The sequence below is a fragment of the Entelurus aequoreus genome, linkage group LG27 (genome assembly GCF_033978785.1).
Source record: "Entelurus aequoreus isolate RoL-2023_Sb linkage group LG27, RoL_Eaeq_v1.1, whole genome shotgun sequence".
NCBI classification, from domain to species: Eukaryota; Metazoa; Chordata; class Actinopteri; order Syngnathiformes; family Syngnathidae; genus Entelurus; species Entelurus aequoreus.
In genome coordinates, this window is record NC_084757.1 from 27,742,187 (window position 1) to 27,759,761 (window position 17,575).

At 37.5% G+C, this 17,575-nt stretch overlaps 1 protein-coding gene across 1 annotated transcript in view; it reads right to left on the reverse strand.

Annotated features, from left to right (window-relative positions):
• Positions 1-17,575, reverse strand: part of faf1 (Fas (TNFRSF6) associated factor 1) — a 223,865-nt gene that overhangs the window by 35,606 nt on the left and 170,684 nt on the right. The window contains exons 14-17 of the mRNA XM_062038546.1: positions 12,833-12,969; positions 12,666-12,754; positions 3,667-3,747; positions 2,109-2,186 (exon numbers count right to left, since the gene is read on the reverse strand). Coding sequence (XP_061894530.1) covers positions 2,109-2,186; positions 3,667-3,747; positions 12,666-12,754; positions 12,833-12,969 — 385 coding nt within the window. The remainder of the gene's footprint in view (positions 1-2,108; positions 2,187-3,666; positions 3,748-12,665; positions 12,755-12,832; positions 12,970-17,575) is intronic.

Below are 17,575 nucleotides of genomic sequence, written 5' to 3' on the forward strand. Positions count from 1 at the left end.
TCTTGCTTTTATCTTACTATTCTTAACACAAAAAGGTAAAATCACTGAAAAAAGACGGTGACTATGCAATTTGCAATGTTGGTGTATACTGCATAGTAACCAGCTCTTTGTTGTAGGAGTTCAGGGAAAATTATGTTTCATAACAATCAAAAAAAGATTCAACATCTTAAACATACAAACAAAACAAATAGCCGGTAAATTAGACTTTTTTGCTTATCCTAATATATGACATACATTACTCAAAATAAACATAATAATCTGTCAACAAAACAAAGACATTTACTTACACATTTGTCATATTTTTTGTTGTTTGCGGACTTTGAGAATTGTTTAAATGGTGCTAAAGTTAATCAAACATGTCTCACATGGAAAGTGACTGCAAACAAAAAAGTTAAATAAATAATATATAGTAACTATGATGTTGAGGTGTTTGTTAGTACTACGGTCCAGAAGGTTCGGCGAAGAACATATTATACGAAAACGGAAGCAATTTTTCCCCACAAGAAATAATGCAAATCCAATTAGTCCATTTCAGATATTAACACAAAACACATAGATTACCTGCAGAACAATATACAAAATACATATACAGTACATGACAAATGAAATGGATAAATAAACATTTACAATTTTTTGGCAAAGTCAGAGATAAGCGGAGGGGCTCGCCACACCTATGTCATCTTTGTGCTCTGCTACAAGTTATTTCCAGAATTCAATAATAGTGTTTCTTGTTTTCTCTATCAAAATGTTGGCACTTGAATCTCTCTAATAGGTTTCAAGTGCACAGAAAAAGCACAGAAACTTGTGGTGTAACTCTGTAAGTTATCAAAGAACTACAGATTCCTGGCGATCACAAGCAGGTTTTGGAGTAAAGACGTGTTACGAACAGTTTGGCTCTCGCAGTGTTTTAAAAAAACAACAATACAAAATTATCAATGTGAGATTCTGTTTGGGCACTCAAGTCAGTGGAATAATAGGTGGGCGAACAAAGTAGTTTGTTAGGTGTAATGTTTGGCCGCATGATAACCAATACAATACAAGAAAACCGAGGAAAACCTTTTCCGAAATATTTCTGCAAACACAGAATCCTACAAAAAGTGTGCCGTATATACTGTATGTATTCATATTGTTGGGCAAAAAATAAGTATGTTTAAGCTTTCATATATCGAACCTTGCTAACATTTTAGCTTTTGCGGAGTATAAGTTTTCTTGTAAAATATAAAAAAACAAACAGCCAAAAAAGACTACTGGATCATATTTATTGCGTTATAGTTATGATAATAATAGATCTTTTTCATAGTAAAATTTTTTTTTCCCGGTTTCTCAACAGCAATGAGAGCATTCGTGACGGAGAGACTCTTTGTCAAAGAGTATTATCATCTAAAAAACAAACAAAGTTCAACACCAGTGTGTTGTCAAAAGAGACCGCAATTGACAGCATGCTACGGGAATGGAAATGTAATATAACTCAGGCCACAGTGACCATTGTCAAAACACACCAGTGTGTACACACACACAATGGTCTACAGATACATAATTAAGATGGGCAGCCTGAGACTCTTTTGTTGTTTTCTGTTTAGCTTAAGTGACAAATCACCTGAGCGAGCTGTGTCACCCAATCCCTACGATGCCCTGAAGCTCTATGCTGCTGAGCAAACAGCAATCAGCCCTCTCTACACTGTACTACTGTGGAGTGGATAATGACATTGGTGCCGGCCTCACAGAATTATTTCTTTTCCTGTATGCGTGACAGTGTCTGCCAGTGTGTTTGCACCCTCACTTGGCATACAATTATTGTTTTCAAGTGAATATATGTGTTTGTGCACAAGCCTCTAAGCAAGCCTCAGTCTTTTGTTAACTTTGGCTTCAATATGTGCTTGTGTGCTGTACCAATGCAGAATAGTTAAACAGAACAAAGCCTGACTGTAATTAGTCTATGGTATTCAACTTAAAATGCCTTATCACCTCTAATGGCTGGCAGGCAACACAATCACTATCTAATTGAGCCAGTGCTGTGAGCTGAGAACTAGATTGATTAAAAAAACATGTAATTAAATACAGTATATGTGACCAAAACTGATGTTAGATGAGAATAGTGAAGATACAACCTCCTTCTCGTCCTCCTTCTCTTTTCTCATCTGTTCCAAGCGAACTTGTTCTGCCTCCTCTCGCTCTTGAGCTTCCCTCTAACAAAAGAAAAGTTGTATTAGATGGAAATCAAAACAATATATGTAGCTGTAAGTATACCAGATTATTATTTTTTAAACTTTATTTTTTTAAACTTTTTTTTACAGCACAGCCTACATGTTTTTGGCCTAAATTAAGTGTCAAATTAAGTTTTATTTATGTATTATATGTATTACATTTCAGTATTTGTTTTATTTTATATTATCATATTGTGGGGATCGATAAAGATAGAGGGACTTCCTTTTCCTGGTTAAGGGTGAGCACTACTCAATAGATGGGAATCTTTGGGCACCTTGCATTTTTTTTTTACAATTACAGTTCAGGAGAAACAATTCAATTATAAATCTATTATTAATGTATCTTTAATTCTTATATTGTTTATTAAAGGGGAACTGCACTTTTTTGGGGGGAATTTTGCCTATCCCTCACAATCATTATGAGAGGCAAAAAGACAAAAGAGGGTTAAAAAAGTTAATTAGTTTTAACCACCAATTAAGTTAATTAATTATACAAACCATGTATTCTTTTTTTCTCTCCTTCATATGCAAGTTATCTTCGTGCAGTAGCTAGCATTGTTTGTCTTCTCCTCCTTTCTCAGTGTGTGTTGGCACTAAACCATCTGCATTACTTTAAAATAAATAATTCTCGATATTTGGACATTTGTCCATTGATTTAGAATCATCCCTGTTCTAATTTTGAACAACTTTTTGATGGACTTCATCTTCAACGCCAACTTCATTACCACATCCCGACACGGGTGAGACATTGATGAAGCGAGGCATAGCATTGAACATTCAGCGTGGCACTTCAGGCTGGGATTCTTCACACATGCCCGTGGCTTCAGCAAATGGAAGTCCAGTTCTAACAGAGGAATTGCCCAAGATGTTAACAGTATTTTAACATTGTGGCCGTGTTTTAGTGGCTGGGCTAAGGCCATAGCAAAGCTTGGACTATCCTCTGGGCTACCGATGAGTACTGTAATCAATAGTAGAACTATTGATTCTACTATTGAGGCTACTACTAAAAATATTTGCTTTATTAATATTAATGCTACTTCGCGTAAATTATTTTATAGTGGTCATGTCCAATACCAATTAACCACGATAAATGAGGGATGGCTGCATATAATATCTAATCCAAATATTGTAGTGGCGGAACATGAATAGTGTTCCCATTTCCACTTATACTTACGTGGGTAGATGTCCTGAAATAACTGCTTCAAAGTTCTTGAAAATGCTTAGAAATGGATTAAATCAATTCTATTTCACTATACAAGTGAATGAATGTATGTATGTCTTGACCAGTTATAAACTTCTGCTAACAGCATCCATAATAATAAACACTATCGCTCTGACAGGGTCAATCAAAAGCAAGTTAGATTTTATTAAACTGTGCAGGTGTACCTACTGTTGTCGCAACACCTTGTTTTGTACAAACAGGCTACTTTCTCAAGAGGATTTGTTTTAATTATTGTATTACCTTCTTACGGTCAGCTTCTAGAGACAGGCGGTAAGCCTCGTCTTGTTCTCTCTTCACCATCTCTCTTGCCTCACGCTCATCCTGTTAAAAGGAGAAAGAACGAAAACAATCAAAAAACACACAGACAACACATCTAAGCCATATACATGGTGCGGGCCCCACAAAGAACTGAGCACAGTATGTCAAGAAACACTTGGCATAAAAGAGTAGCAACAGACTGGATTTCATTTTGACCAGCCTGTCATTTGTCCGACTCTGAACCTCCTTTATGTTGTCTCATCTCAGTTTCACCACACCATTCTCTTTATTTCCCTTGACTTCTCTCTTCCTGTTTGTACAGAGGGAACGGGACAGGCGGCCCTTCACTTTATACCTGCTGTGACTACAAAGAGCTTCAGAAAAACTGGGACCAAATACAGGAGTTCATTGTATTAACGTTACACAGCCATTAGTTTTCTCTTTTCTGAGGGCCCACGCTGTGTGCTTGCCTGGATACGGCAAAGGAGTGGGTGAAACTAATTGGTGGGTAAGTAAAAGGATAGTGTGTATTTTGTCAGCACATGCAAAGGAAACATTTTTGCTACTACCTACAGAATGGACAGTCAAAGGAAACTGTAAAAAAAGGCCAGGAATCAAAAGAGCCTTCCATCAGTGGACTAAACATGACTCACGCAAGAAACATCAAAGTTGGCTGACAAATTAAATATTTGAATGTCTTATTGAACATGAAAGACCAACAGACATTTGCATCTCCACACACATTAAGGCAAAAATAACTCGCCTCCTTTCGACATGGAACAAATACTAAATACCATCGGATTTCAGTTTGAATTTAAAACATGTGAGTGCATCTGGGCCCTGCGATGAGGTGGCGACTTGTCCAGGGTGTACCCCGCCTTCCGCCCGATTGTAGCTGAGATAGGCTCCAGCGCCCCCCGCGACCCCGAAGGGAGTAAGCGGTAGAAAATGGATGGATGGATGGATGAGTGCATCGGTACACGGATCCTTGGCTTGATCCATAAACTTGCCGTTGGCCTGATTAAAAAGTTATAAATGGGTTTAACCTATTTGCTAAACTGCTCTAAGCTAAGTCTGCTCAGTGTCTACAGTGCTCTCTGTCTCTGTCTCTCATGTGAATATGTCCCTCTCTAGCTTCCTCTGTAACATTGACAAACACAGAAGAAGAAAGGCAAAATGTGCAACACGGACATGATTAAGTCCAAATTTAGAAGAGATTTAGTTTATTTAAGTAGCTACACACAAGTAGTTCAAAGACGGAGAAGTAAATGGTCTTAAGTGGCCAGGGTCAAAGCCCAGTTAGCTCAATCCAATCAAGATTTTGTGGCTGGACTAGAAAATACCTCCGTACGCTTGATCGCAAAGCAATAATAAAATAATTGATTGTTTAGTTGAATCTTACAGAGCTTAAACTGTTTCGCAAGGCGGAATGTGGAAAAATTGCTGTCCTTAAGAGACATCCTGATTGACACAGACTTAGTACTGTGATTGGAATCACGGGTGCATATATAAAATAAAAATATATATAAACACAACAATTTTGTTTTTGCTATCAATTCTCAAGATCTAAAACTTTTACTACACACAAAAAAGACCTATTCCTCTCAAATATTGTTCATTAATCTATCAAATCTGTGTTAGTGAGCATTTATTTTTTGCCAAGAAAATCCATCCCACCTCACAGGTGTGGCATATCAAGATGCTGATTAAACAGCATGATTATTGCACAGGTGTGCCTTAGGCTGTCCACAATTAAAAGCCACTCTGAAATGTGCAGTTTTATCACACAGCACAATGCCACAGATATCGCAAGTTTTGGGGGAACATGCAGTTGGCATGCTGACTGCAGAAATGTCCACCAGAGCTGTTGCCCGTGAATTGAATGTTCATTTCTCTACCATAAGTCGTCTACAAATGTGTTTCAGAGAATTTGGCAGCCAGCCTCACAACTACAGACCACGTGTAACCACAACAGCCCAGGACTTCTACATCCAGCAGGTGCACCTCCATAATCGTCTGGGACTAGCCACCCAGACAGCTGCTGCAACAATTGGTTTGCATAACCAAATAATTTCTGCACAAACTGCGAAAAACCGTCTCAGGGAAGTTAATTGGCATTCCCGTCGTCCTCATCGGGGTCTCGACCTGACTGCAGTTCGTCGTTGTAACTGACTTGAGTGGGCAATTAAATTTAATGGCGTCTGGCACGTTGGAGAGGTGTTCTCCATCCCATCCATTTTCTACCGATTGTCCCTTTTTGGGGTTGCGGGGGGTCGCTGGAGCCTATCTCAGCTGCATTCGGGCGGAAGGCGGTGTACACTCTGGACAAGTCGCCACCGGAGAGGTGTTCTCTTTTGGGATAAATCCCCGTTTGCCAGTTCAGGGCAGATGGCAGACAGTGTGTGGCGTCGTGTGGGAAAGCGGTTTGCTGATGTCAACGTTGTGAATCCAGTGGCCCATTGTGGGGGTGGGTTTAAAGTATGGGTGGGCGGACGCCATGGACAATGAACGCAAGTGCACTTTATTGACTGCCTTTTTGAATGCACAGAAATACCGTGACAAGATCCTGAGGCCAATTGTTGTGCCATTCACCCGAGACCATCACCTCATGTTGCAGCATGACAATACACAGCCCCATGTTGTAAGGATCCGTACACAATTCCTGGAAGCTGAAAACATCCCAGTTCTTGCATGGCCAGCATACTCTCTGGACATGTCACCCATTGAGCATGTTTGGGATGCTGTGGATCGGCGTAAACAACAGCGTGTTCCAGTTCCTGCCAATATTCAGCAACTTCACACAGCCAATGAAGAGGAGTGGACCAACATTCCTCAGGCCACAATCAACAACCAGATCAACTCTTTAAAATAAAATTTAGCCCCGGAGACATCGCAAGGGTCGTTACGAAAAGACCCTTGTTTGCATCATCTTTTTTCTATGAAGTATGTATCGCATTTTTCGGACAATAAGGCGCACTTAAAATCCTTTCATTTTCTCAAAAATCGACAGTGCCTTATAACCCGGCGCGCCCAATGTACGGAATAATTATGGCTGTGCTTACCGACCTCAAATCTATTTTATTTGGTATGGTGGAATTATAAGTGTGACCAGTAAATGTCAGTCACACATAAGGTATGCGTGTAGACTGCAAGTTGACGCCAGTAAACACCAAAACTTTAAATGTCCCATCGAGAATATAGAACATAACACACAGTGCTCAAAAATCTTTCAAAATGTTTTAGTACGACTTTGTTTAGCTATGAAGCCGCACCGCTTGATGGATTGTGGGATCATTACGGCTACAGTAGTCAGTAGGGGTGTGGGAAAAAATCGATTCGAATTCAAATCGCGATTTTCGCGTTGTGCGATTCAGAATCGATTCTCATTTTTAGAAAATAATTTTTTAAAATTTTTTTTGTCTTTTTTTAAATTAATCAATCCAACAAAACAATACACAGCAATACCATAACAATGCAATCCAATTCCAAAACCAAACCCGACCCAGCAACACTCAGAACTGCAATAAACAGAGCAATTGAGAGGAGACACAAACACGACACAGAACAAACCAAAAGTAGTGAAACAAAAATGAATATTATCAACAACAGTATCAATATTAGTTACAATTTCAACATAGCAGTGATTAAAAATCCCTCATTGACATTATCATTAGACATTTATAAAAATTAAAAAAAGACCAATAGTGTCACAGTGGCTTACACTTGCATCGCATCTCATAAGCTTGACAACACACTGTGTCCAATATTTTCACAAAGATAAAATAAGTCATATTTTTGGTTCATTTAATAGTTAAAACAAATTTACATGATTGCAATCAGTTGATAAAACATTGTCCTTTACAATTATAAAAGCTTTTTACAAAAATCTACTACTCTGCTTGTATGTCAGCAGACTGGGGTAGATCCTGCTGAAATCCTATGTATTGAATGAATAGAGAATCGTTTTCAATCGGGAAAACATCATTTTTGAATCGAGAATCGCGCTGAATCGGGAAAAATTGATTTTGGATCGAATCGTGACCCCAAGAATCGATATAGAATCGAATCGTGGGACACCCAAAGATTCGCAGCCCTAGTAGTCAGACATACATTAACGTTTCAACATATGTGCGTGTATAATGACTGCAAAATGGCACCTTTTAGTAGACATTATCTGTCGTTTTGTTTCGCAATATTATGCAAAATCAACTTTTCTTACCTTTTGGTACCTGCTGACGTGTATTTTGGATCTGTATAAGTTCTGCAAATTTGTGCGCATCCGCCATTGTAGTCCGTGCTGACACCATAGTCGATAAACTACTTATTTTTCTCTATCTTCTTGTTATGAGGCATTTATCCTCCGCTGTTGCAATTTCTAATATAAAGTAGCGTAAAGTTGTAACTTATATCTGCTATGGAAGAGCTAAAAACTACCAGTGTAGTGGGTTTACATAATTCACCCACGGAACTTTAGTTATTAGAGAGTACCGGTCGAACGTTTTTTCACAGGACACATTTCCGGCGTTGTTGTTGCACTAGTGAACCACAAATGAGATGCTGCTCTGTTATTGATTTAAGTAAAGTCTGAATGTCATTAAAACAGTTAGCTCCATATTATGACACTTCTTCGACTCCCGTCCTTTCAAGTCTCCACCTGTACAACAAAAATGACGGGGAGAAGACGCTGTCGAAGGTGAGCCACGTAAATAATCCTGAAGAGACTGTCAGAAAGCGACTTGAAGATGGTCTGCAAAACATTTTAGATTGCATCTTATGCAGACCACAAGGAAGTGTTTTAAACTTCGAAAAAAATCATAGTATTACCCTTTTAAGGCGCCTTATAGTCCGGTGCGCCTTTTGTATTAAAATAAGACGCGCAGTGAGGCTTATAATTCGGTGCACCCTATGGTCCGAAAATATGGTACTTCCTGTTTTGCAATGAAGCAATACTACTACATGATGCTTAGTATTACTGTAGAATGATCTGCTTATCACTCAGCTTCTAAATCTTGTAGCTCATCCTGACTATTTTCAAGCTCAAAAATATAAGGTTCTGGATCATCATTTGTCCCAAAGTAGTAGTCGTAGTCATAATTAGTAATAGTTGTATTTTCTTGAGGGAAAGAGTCGTGACGCTTAAATTGACCAAAATACGATATTACACGTTATTATAAATGTGCCTGTTACTAAATTTTATATATATACTTAGAGCATGTATATAAAACGTTTATGGAGAATTTTGGATGTTTTTTAGAGCGCTTTATAGGCGTAATACATTGAATTCCCATTACCTGCAATGTTAGCCGTGTACTAGGGTTGTCCCGATACCAATAATTTGGTACCGATACCAAAATGTATATCAATACATTTCGATAATTTTCTAAATAAAAAGAACTACAAAAAATTTCAATATTGGGTTTATTTTAACAGAAAATCCCACAATACAATAAACATGTGTTTCCTATTGCACTAAAAGAAACATTTTAGAAGGTTAAAATATATATTAAAAGGCACATTGGGCTTTTCTTGTTGCACTGAAAGAACAATTTACAATTTTCTATATTACATATAGTCTGCCATAATCAAGGATTAGATTAGAATATAATACAAAGCTTTATTGACATTATATTAAATGCTTCATGATTTATGGTCGCCACTCCTGGTCTGTCCTTTAAGAAAAATACAATAATTAGTAAGTACCAAAAATAAAACTATGGATAAATTGGTTAAAGTGAAGGCTGTTATCCCCGACAAAAACATCGACCCTGAAGGGAACATCTGCTCTGTGCTCCTCTACTACGGTCTGCACCGGAGCAGAACAGCAGGACATGTGTAACAACTACATCATTACCTGTCACTCTTTAAACTCCTTGTGCAGAACTATTAGTGCCCAATACATGGGTAACTTACACATCTGTGAGGGCGCCATTAATGCTGAAAGGTACATACAGGTTTTGGAGCAACATATGTTGCCATCCAAACAACGTTACCATGGACGCCCGTGCTTATTTCAGCAAGACAATGCCAGGCCACGTGTTACCTCAACGTGGCTTCATAGTAAAAGAGTGCGGGTACTAGACTGGCCTGCCTGTAGTCCAGACCTGTCTCCCATTGAAAATGTGTGGCGCATTATGAAGCCTAAAATACCACAACGGAGACCCCCGGACTGTTGAACAACTTAAGCTGTACATCAAGCAAGAATGGGAAAGAATTCCACCTGAGAAGCTTAAAAAATGTGTCTCCTCAGTTCCCAAACGTTTACTGTTGTTAAAAGGAAAGGCCATGTAACACAGTGGTGAACATGCCTTTCCCAACTACTTTGGCACGTGTTGCAGCCATGAAATTCTAAGTTAGTTATTATTTGCAAATTTTTTTTGAAAAGTCTTTGTAGTGCATTCAATTGAATATGGGTTGAAAAGGATTTGCAAATCATTGTATTCCGTTTATATTTACATCTAACACAATTTCCCAACTCACATGGAAACAGGGTTTGTAAATAAAAATGACGACAATACATTTTTTAGGACCTTTCATGACTTTTTACAAGATCTGGATAGGCATTTTAGGGCCTTAAATTCAAATGATTGGATTTAAGATTTTTTTAATACCCCTTGGGTACCATGTAAGATGTAATATAATAATTAGAGGTGCATCCATCCATCTATCCAATTTCTACCCCTTATCAGTTTTGGGGTCGCGGGGGGTGCTGGAGCCTATCTCAGCTGCATTCGGGCGGAAGGCGGGGTACACCCTGGACAAGTCGCCACCTCATCACAGGGCCAACACAGATAGACAGACAACATTCACACTCACATTCACACACTAGGGCCAATTTAGTGTTGCCAATCAACCTATCCCCAAGTGCATGTTTTTGGAGGTGGGAGGAAGCCGGAGTACCCGGAGGGAACCAACGCAGTCACGGGGAGAACATGCAAACTCCACACAGAAAGATCCAGAGCCTGGGATTGAACTCAGGACCTTCGTATTGTGAGGCACATGCACTAACCCCTGTTCCACCGTGCTTCCCATTAGAGGTGCAAAGATACACAAAATTCACCATTTGGTTCGTTCAATATTTTAGTGTCATGGTTCGATATTTTTTCGAGGCAAAAAAAGAGACATTTTAATGTTTAGTTTTTTTACTTTTAGTTTATTAAAATTATCAACATTTTTGTTTCAACTCAAAAGTACAGTTTTTAGGTTAAATTAAATGTATCTGATGTAGCTATACCTGCCTTGCATACTTGGCACCATATAAAACAAAAACAGCACCTTGTAAAAAATAATAATAAAATAAATGCATCTGATAAATCACCCATCTTCTGTGGTGCATTGTGCTCTCTCTAAATGGGCTTTTGTCTTGTTGTAAAAAGCAAGAACTACGGTATCAGTGAAATAGGTTTGTGAAGGAATCTTGTATCGGGGCTCAAGTGTCCGCAGCAAACCCGACATTTTCCACAACGGAAAACGGTCGCATGTCAACAACAATAAAAGTAGCAATCGCCCGATCGGTTTATTTTGCCCTCTTTGAAAATGCGCTAATAGCTTTCTAAATGCCCCGGGTAAAGTTTGTAGCCTGTGAGTTGTCGCTTCGTACTTTTGTTTGCTTCCACCTATTTTCGCATCAGAGTGATGTCAGCATTAATGTGTTGTCATGTTTGTTGGATTTCCACTGTTGTTGTTTTTCGTTAAGTGTATTTTTTTCCACGACACGCTTGCCATCGGGGTCATAACACGAAAACCAAAGTAGTTTCACTCGCCAGATCTGAATGATGGTGGAGGATCTTTGATTTCAGGTATATTTGAGGCATTAGCCATGTTGCAACAAGCTATAGAAGCTATAGCTTTGCATGTAGGTTCTGTCTTAGCAGCTTTGTTTGGTCTGAATGAATGTGGGAGGCGCAGATCCACTGAGCTTTTAGCACAGTATCGTCAGAAGTTGATAAACTGAACCGAGACCATTGTATCGAACGGTTCAATACGAATATGTGTATTGTTGCACTCCTAATAATAATAATCTATACAGTATATTCTAATACATGTTACTCAATAGTAAGTTAGGTGAGAAAGAAAGTATTAATTGTGTCTGTGTGTGAGCAACTCTTATATTTAGTCAGGCAACGACTTACATATAAACATTGCTGCTCGCTGACGTCCATTGTTAAACTCCTAATTCGGAGTGACGTCTGTAATTTATAGATACAGTTGTCATAGAAAAAAAAACAACGCCCATCAAGTGTGAGAACCTGGCTGGGAATGTGGACTTCAATTGGAATGAGGTGAAACAATGTCTGTGTGTCATTTTGGATAACAATGTCTCTGCTCTGCCCAAGCGTGCGACGATTCAGAGTAAAAGCAAAACACTTCCCTAAACCTCAGTTGTGGGCAGGAGTGTACTGATATTTTTTTGAGTGGTATCAAAATTAACTCATAACATTGTTCACCAAAAACAGTTTAAAAAAAAAGGTATCCTTATGCAACTGTTTCTATGAACTGTACGATTGCAACTAAGTACCAATTAATGGATGCAGCAAAAAGAGTCTAACAGGCTTGGGCATAAAATGTGTTTACTGTGGTTAAGGGCTATTGGGTTATTTCAAACCAACCAAGCCTTTGCGTTATGAGGCAGGAAACATCGTCAAACTACTTTCAAAAAGTAAATACTATTTATTTAGTGGGCTGAATTATAAATTAGTTGTAGTATTGCCCCAGTTCCTGCTTAATGTTTCTTAAGACCTTTGCCCAAAATGTAGTGCAAAAATATGTACAACATATATACAATATTGCAGTAATGTTATATTGAAAAAAATACATGAAGGGTGGTAACAACATGCTACAACATGTCAAGGCTGCATTAGGATGATTATTATTATGGCAGCGTAATTTGTTCTTGCCGTTTAAACCACCAAAAGATGTCACATTCTTTCAATCAATGGAAATGGAATGTCTATGCATCATCATCAGTCACTATGTTTCCTTGCCTCATCTTTTATGTCCTCTTGTTGTTGTGCTGTGAAGATCTCCAAAGCACCCATTAATCTCATCATTAGCTCGTCCACTGCAGTATTACCTAAGGGTAAGAGTGCAATATTAATAACAAAAGTTCATCATAGTTTAACTATATTCTCCATCTGGAGTCAATATTTACCTTGAATAACATTTAGAACTTCGTTGGAAGTGCGTTTCCCCATGACAATAAGGAGCAGAGGGAACTGGTCTGTCTGGTATGTGCGTATAGTTTGCGTCACCACACTGCCAAAATGTCTCGTGCACATGGTGAGTAGCCTGAAAGACACAATAACAAACCAGAATCAATATATTAATCAATCTTTCAATTCCATTCATAATTTACTTTGACAATCAAAACAGAGAAACAATGATCTATACAACTACTAGGTTAGTATCATTAGCATAAACACATAAATGTTAAAGTACACTCTATGCACAACAGAAAGTACAACTGGTGGCATTAGGGACTTTAGAACCAATTCCACTTTTTCTTATTCCATTGAGGTGACATGCAAGCTCAATTTGGTGAATTAGTATGCCTCCCCAGGCTCCAAGAATTGATAGGGTAAGAGAGGATTTCTTATTCCATTACAAAGAGGGAAGTTTTTAAATTAACATTTCCAGGAGGGAAAAGGGTAGCAGGCAGCCCGAGCCGCCAAGCTCCCTCTAAATGTCATAATATTAATGAATTGCTATAGACTGAATGCAAATATAGATTATTTTTGTCCTCCAGTCTTTTAATAAGATCTACTTTAATAACTGGCTGGTAAAATAGAAGGAAGTAATGGAATGGATGGCAGAACAATGGGTCGGATGAGGAAGATAAAGAATGTCATGTGGGAGGGGTGCAGCTCATCAAAACAAGTAGTCCAGAGAATTAGTTAAGGGTGTCACAAATGGTGCCACAAAAGCACACAGTCATATTTTTAAAGTAGGGGTTCCCAAACATCTGGCGCGGCCTAATACTGGTATGTGGATGAGCCAAACCGTTAAAAAAAACTTCAAGAAGAATTGAAAAAAAGAAACTTGTTTGTAATTATTTTTGTATATAATTACATGAAATGTAATGCATATACAAGTTTATTTTCACACAATCAGTTGTGTTTTTTTGTTTGTTGGTGATTGTTGTTTTTGATTGAGAGTAACAAAAATAATAAGAAAAAAAGGAACACAGGATGTAAGATAACCTATAGTACTACTAGATACTAAACAGAGAAGGGGTAGGAATTAATAAGCTAATGCTTCTTCCTGCTACTTTTCAAACACAAACACGGTTTTTATAATTTAGTGCTTCAAGTGTAACATAGTAATCACATGTTTGTTTGAAATTATTATTTTATTCATGCATTCCCATTTTGAAAATAATGGTATTTATTTTATTATGACGTCACATTAGGTTTGAGGTTGGTCGTATGCCATCACTACAGGCAGACATATAGACATTTAGACACACACACATATACATATAAATATATACATACATATACATTAATACATACATACATATACAGTATATATACACACACATATACATATATATAGACATATATACATAATATATATACTGTATATATATTTACATATGTAACATATATGTGTATATATATATATGTATATATATTTATATATATATATATATATACATACATACATATATGCGTATTAGGGGTGTGGGAAAAAATCGATTCGAATTCGAATCGCGATTCTCACGTTGTGCGATTCAGAATCGATTCTCATTTTAAAAAAATCTATTTAAAAAATTTTTTTTTTTATAAAATAGTTACAATTTCAACATAGCAGTGATTAAAAATCCCTCATTGACATTATCATTAGACATTTATAAAACATTTTTTAAAAAGAACAATAGTGTCACAGTGGCTTATACTTGCATCGCATCTCATAAGCTTGACAACACACTGTGTCCAATATTTTCACAAAGATAAAATAAGTCATATTTTTGGTTCATTTAATAGTTAAAACAAATGTACATTATTGCAATCAGTTGATAAAACATTGTCCTTTACAATTATGAAAGTTTTTTACAAAAATCTACTACTCTGCTTGCATGTCAGCAGACTGGGGTAGATCCTGCTGAAATCCTATGTATTGAATGAATAGAGAATCCTTTTGAATCTTGGCAAAAATCTTAGCCACACGATTATCAAATGATATAGGAAAATTAATTCATACTGACCAAACTGGCTTCATGGAAGGTCGACAATCTTCGGACAATACAAGGAAATTGTTTAATGTTATTTACTATGCTAGAAGTCTCCCTTATCCCACAGCAGTATGTACTGTTGATGCGGAGAAGGCATTCCACCACATAAACTGGTCATTTATGTTTTGCACATTACGTAAATTTGGATTTGGAGATAATTTTATACAATGGATTAAGATGCTTTATACAAGGCCCATGGCATCAGTCAAAACCAATAATCATATTTCAGAACCTTTTTTGTTAAAAAGAGGAGTAAAACAGGGATGTCCTGCATCTGGATTATTATTTAATTTGGTTATTGAACCCTTAGCTGCAAAAATAAGAAGTGAAAATAATATTCATGTTATAAAAATTGGCTCTCAGTATAATAAGCTATCGATGTATTGTGACGACATAATTCCCTACCTGTCACATGTTAACTCCGCTCTACACCATATCAATAATGTCATCACTGAATATGGCTGTTTATCAGGGTATAAAGTCAATTGGTACAAATGTGAAATATTACCACTTAACACTGCAAGAAATCACAGGTTCAGAACTCCAAAATTGGGTTTGGTTTTGAAATTGTATTGCATTATTATGGTATTGTTGTGTATTGTTTTCATTTAAAAAAAATAAAAATAAATAAATAAATAGAGAATCGTGTTGAATTGAAAAAAAATCGACTTTGAATCGAATCGTGACCCCAACAATCGATTCTGAATCGAATCGTGGGACACCCAAAGATTCCCAGCCCTAATGTGTATATATATATATATATATATACATACATATATGTATATATATGTATATACTGTATATATATGTATATATATATATATATATATATATATATATATATATATATGTATATATATATATATATATATATGTATATATATATATATATATATATATATATATATATATATATATATATATATATACATATATATATATATATATATATACATACATATATATATATACAGTGTTGGGACTAACGCGTTACTAAGTAACGCGTTACTGTAACGCCGTTAGTTTCGGCGGTAACTAGTAATCTAACGCGTTATTTTTTTATATACAGTAACTCAGTTACCGTCACTGCATGATGCGTTACTGCGTTATTTTACGTTATTTTTATGTAGTATCGGCTAGAAACTGAAGATCTGAGTGTGTTTTATTGGAGCGCTCCAGTGGAAAAGAAGAGGCGTGCTTTCCCCCACCCACAGAAAGCACGCCTCCCCGCAGGGGAGACGTTCCTCCAGAGCCGTACTTCGGGTCTAACAACCTTCACTTTACCCGGAAGAGGGTCTTTACAGCTGAGGGTGAATGACGGTTTGTTGCAACTTTGTGACTTTATTGCACGCAGCCATCCACCAAGCTAGAGCACCTACACGCACTCACTGTCGCCGCTCCCTCACCTCTCTCGCCCACTCACTCACTGACGTCACTCACCACTCATGCTGTCATATCTTAAAGGGCCACACACACACACACACACACACACACACACACACACACACACACACACACACACACACACACACACACATACGCTACTCTCATAACAACTAACAAGACATCATGGCGAAGCCAAAAGTCGAGTTTGTTAACATGGCGACATTCTCAATACTTTTCTTTTGTCGAGCACAAAGAAAATAACATTTTAGTTAAATATAAGTTGTGTCTTGGATCAAAGATCCTATCTACTTAGAGTTAAAGTTAAAGTGCCATTATGTTGCAGCTATTTAAAATAGTTTTGTCAATTTGGTATTTATTTTGTTATGACGTCACATTAGGTTTGAGGTTGGTCGTATGTGATCACTACAGGCAGACATGTAGACATTTAGACACACACATATACACAATATATATATATTATAGAGATAGAGATATAAAACTTCTCAGTTATCATAAAGGACAGGAATAAACATGGTGGGGGTGTTTGTATGTATATTCACCAGGATATAAAATACATAACTCGCACTGATCATAATGCCCTTGAGTCTGTGTGGGCGGAAATCAAATTCACAAACGCTTAGCCGGTACTGATAGACCCCCTAATCAGAGTGATTTCTATGGTGCTCTCGAGGAGTGCTAAGCTGAGGTAGACAACGTGGACAAAATTATAACTGGAGATCTGAACACAGATATTCAACGCAGAGATGCGCCTGTCTTCAAATTTTACAGCCAGCTTTGTAATCTGCACGGTCTCACCCAGCTAATAACATACCCACAAGGGTGTGTGATTCCCCCCAATCAACCATAGATCTCATTCTCACATCAGACCGGACTAACATAAAAAATAGTGGGGTCATGATCTGTGGTCTTAGCGACCACTATCTAACCTTCTGCACCCGCAAAATAGCTAAACCCAAAGCCAAAGGCCACATAACAGCCCAATCCAGATCCCTTAAAACATACTCCAGTGATAATTTCAACCTCAAACTGGGTGAGTGAGACTGGTCCCCTGGGCTCACGAGCAACCAGGTCAATGATGCTTGGGATCGCTTCAAAACAGCGTTCCTAGCGATACTAAATGATATGGCTCCCGTGAGAACAGTCAGGATCAAAGCCCGCTCTGAACCATGGAGGAATCGTGACCTATTAGCTGCCATAAAAGACAGAGACAGAAAATACCCCGAATACCAAAAGTGCAAAACCGAAGTAGATAAA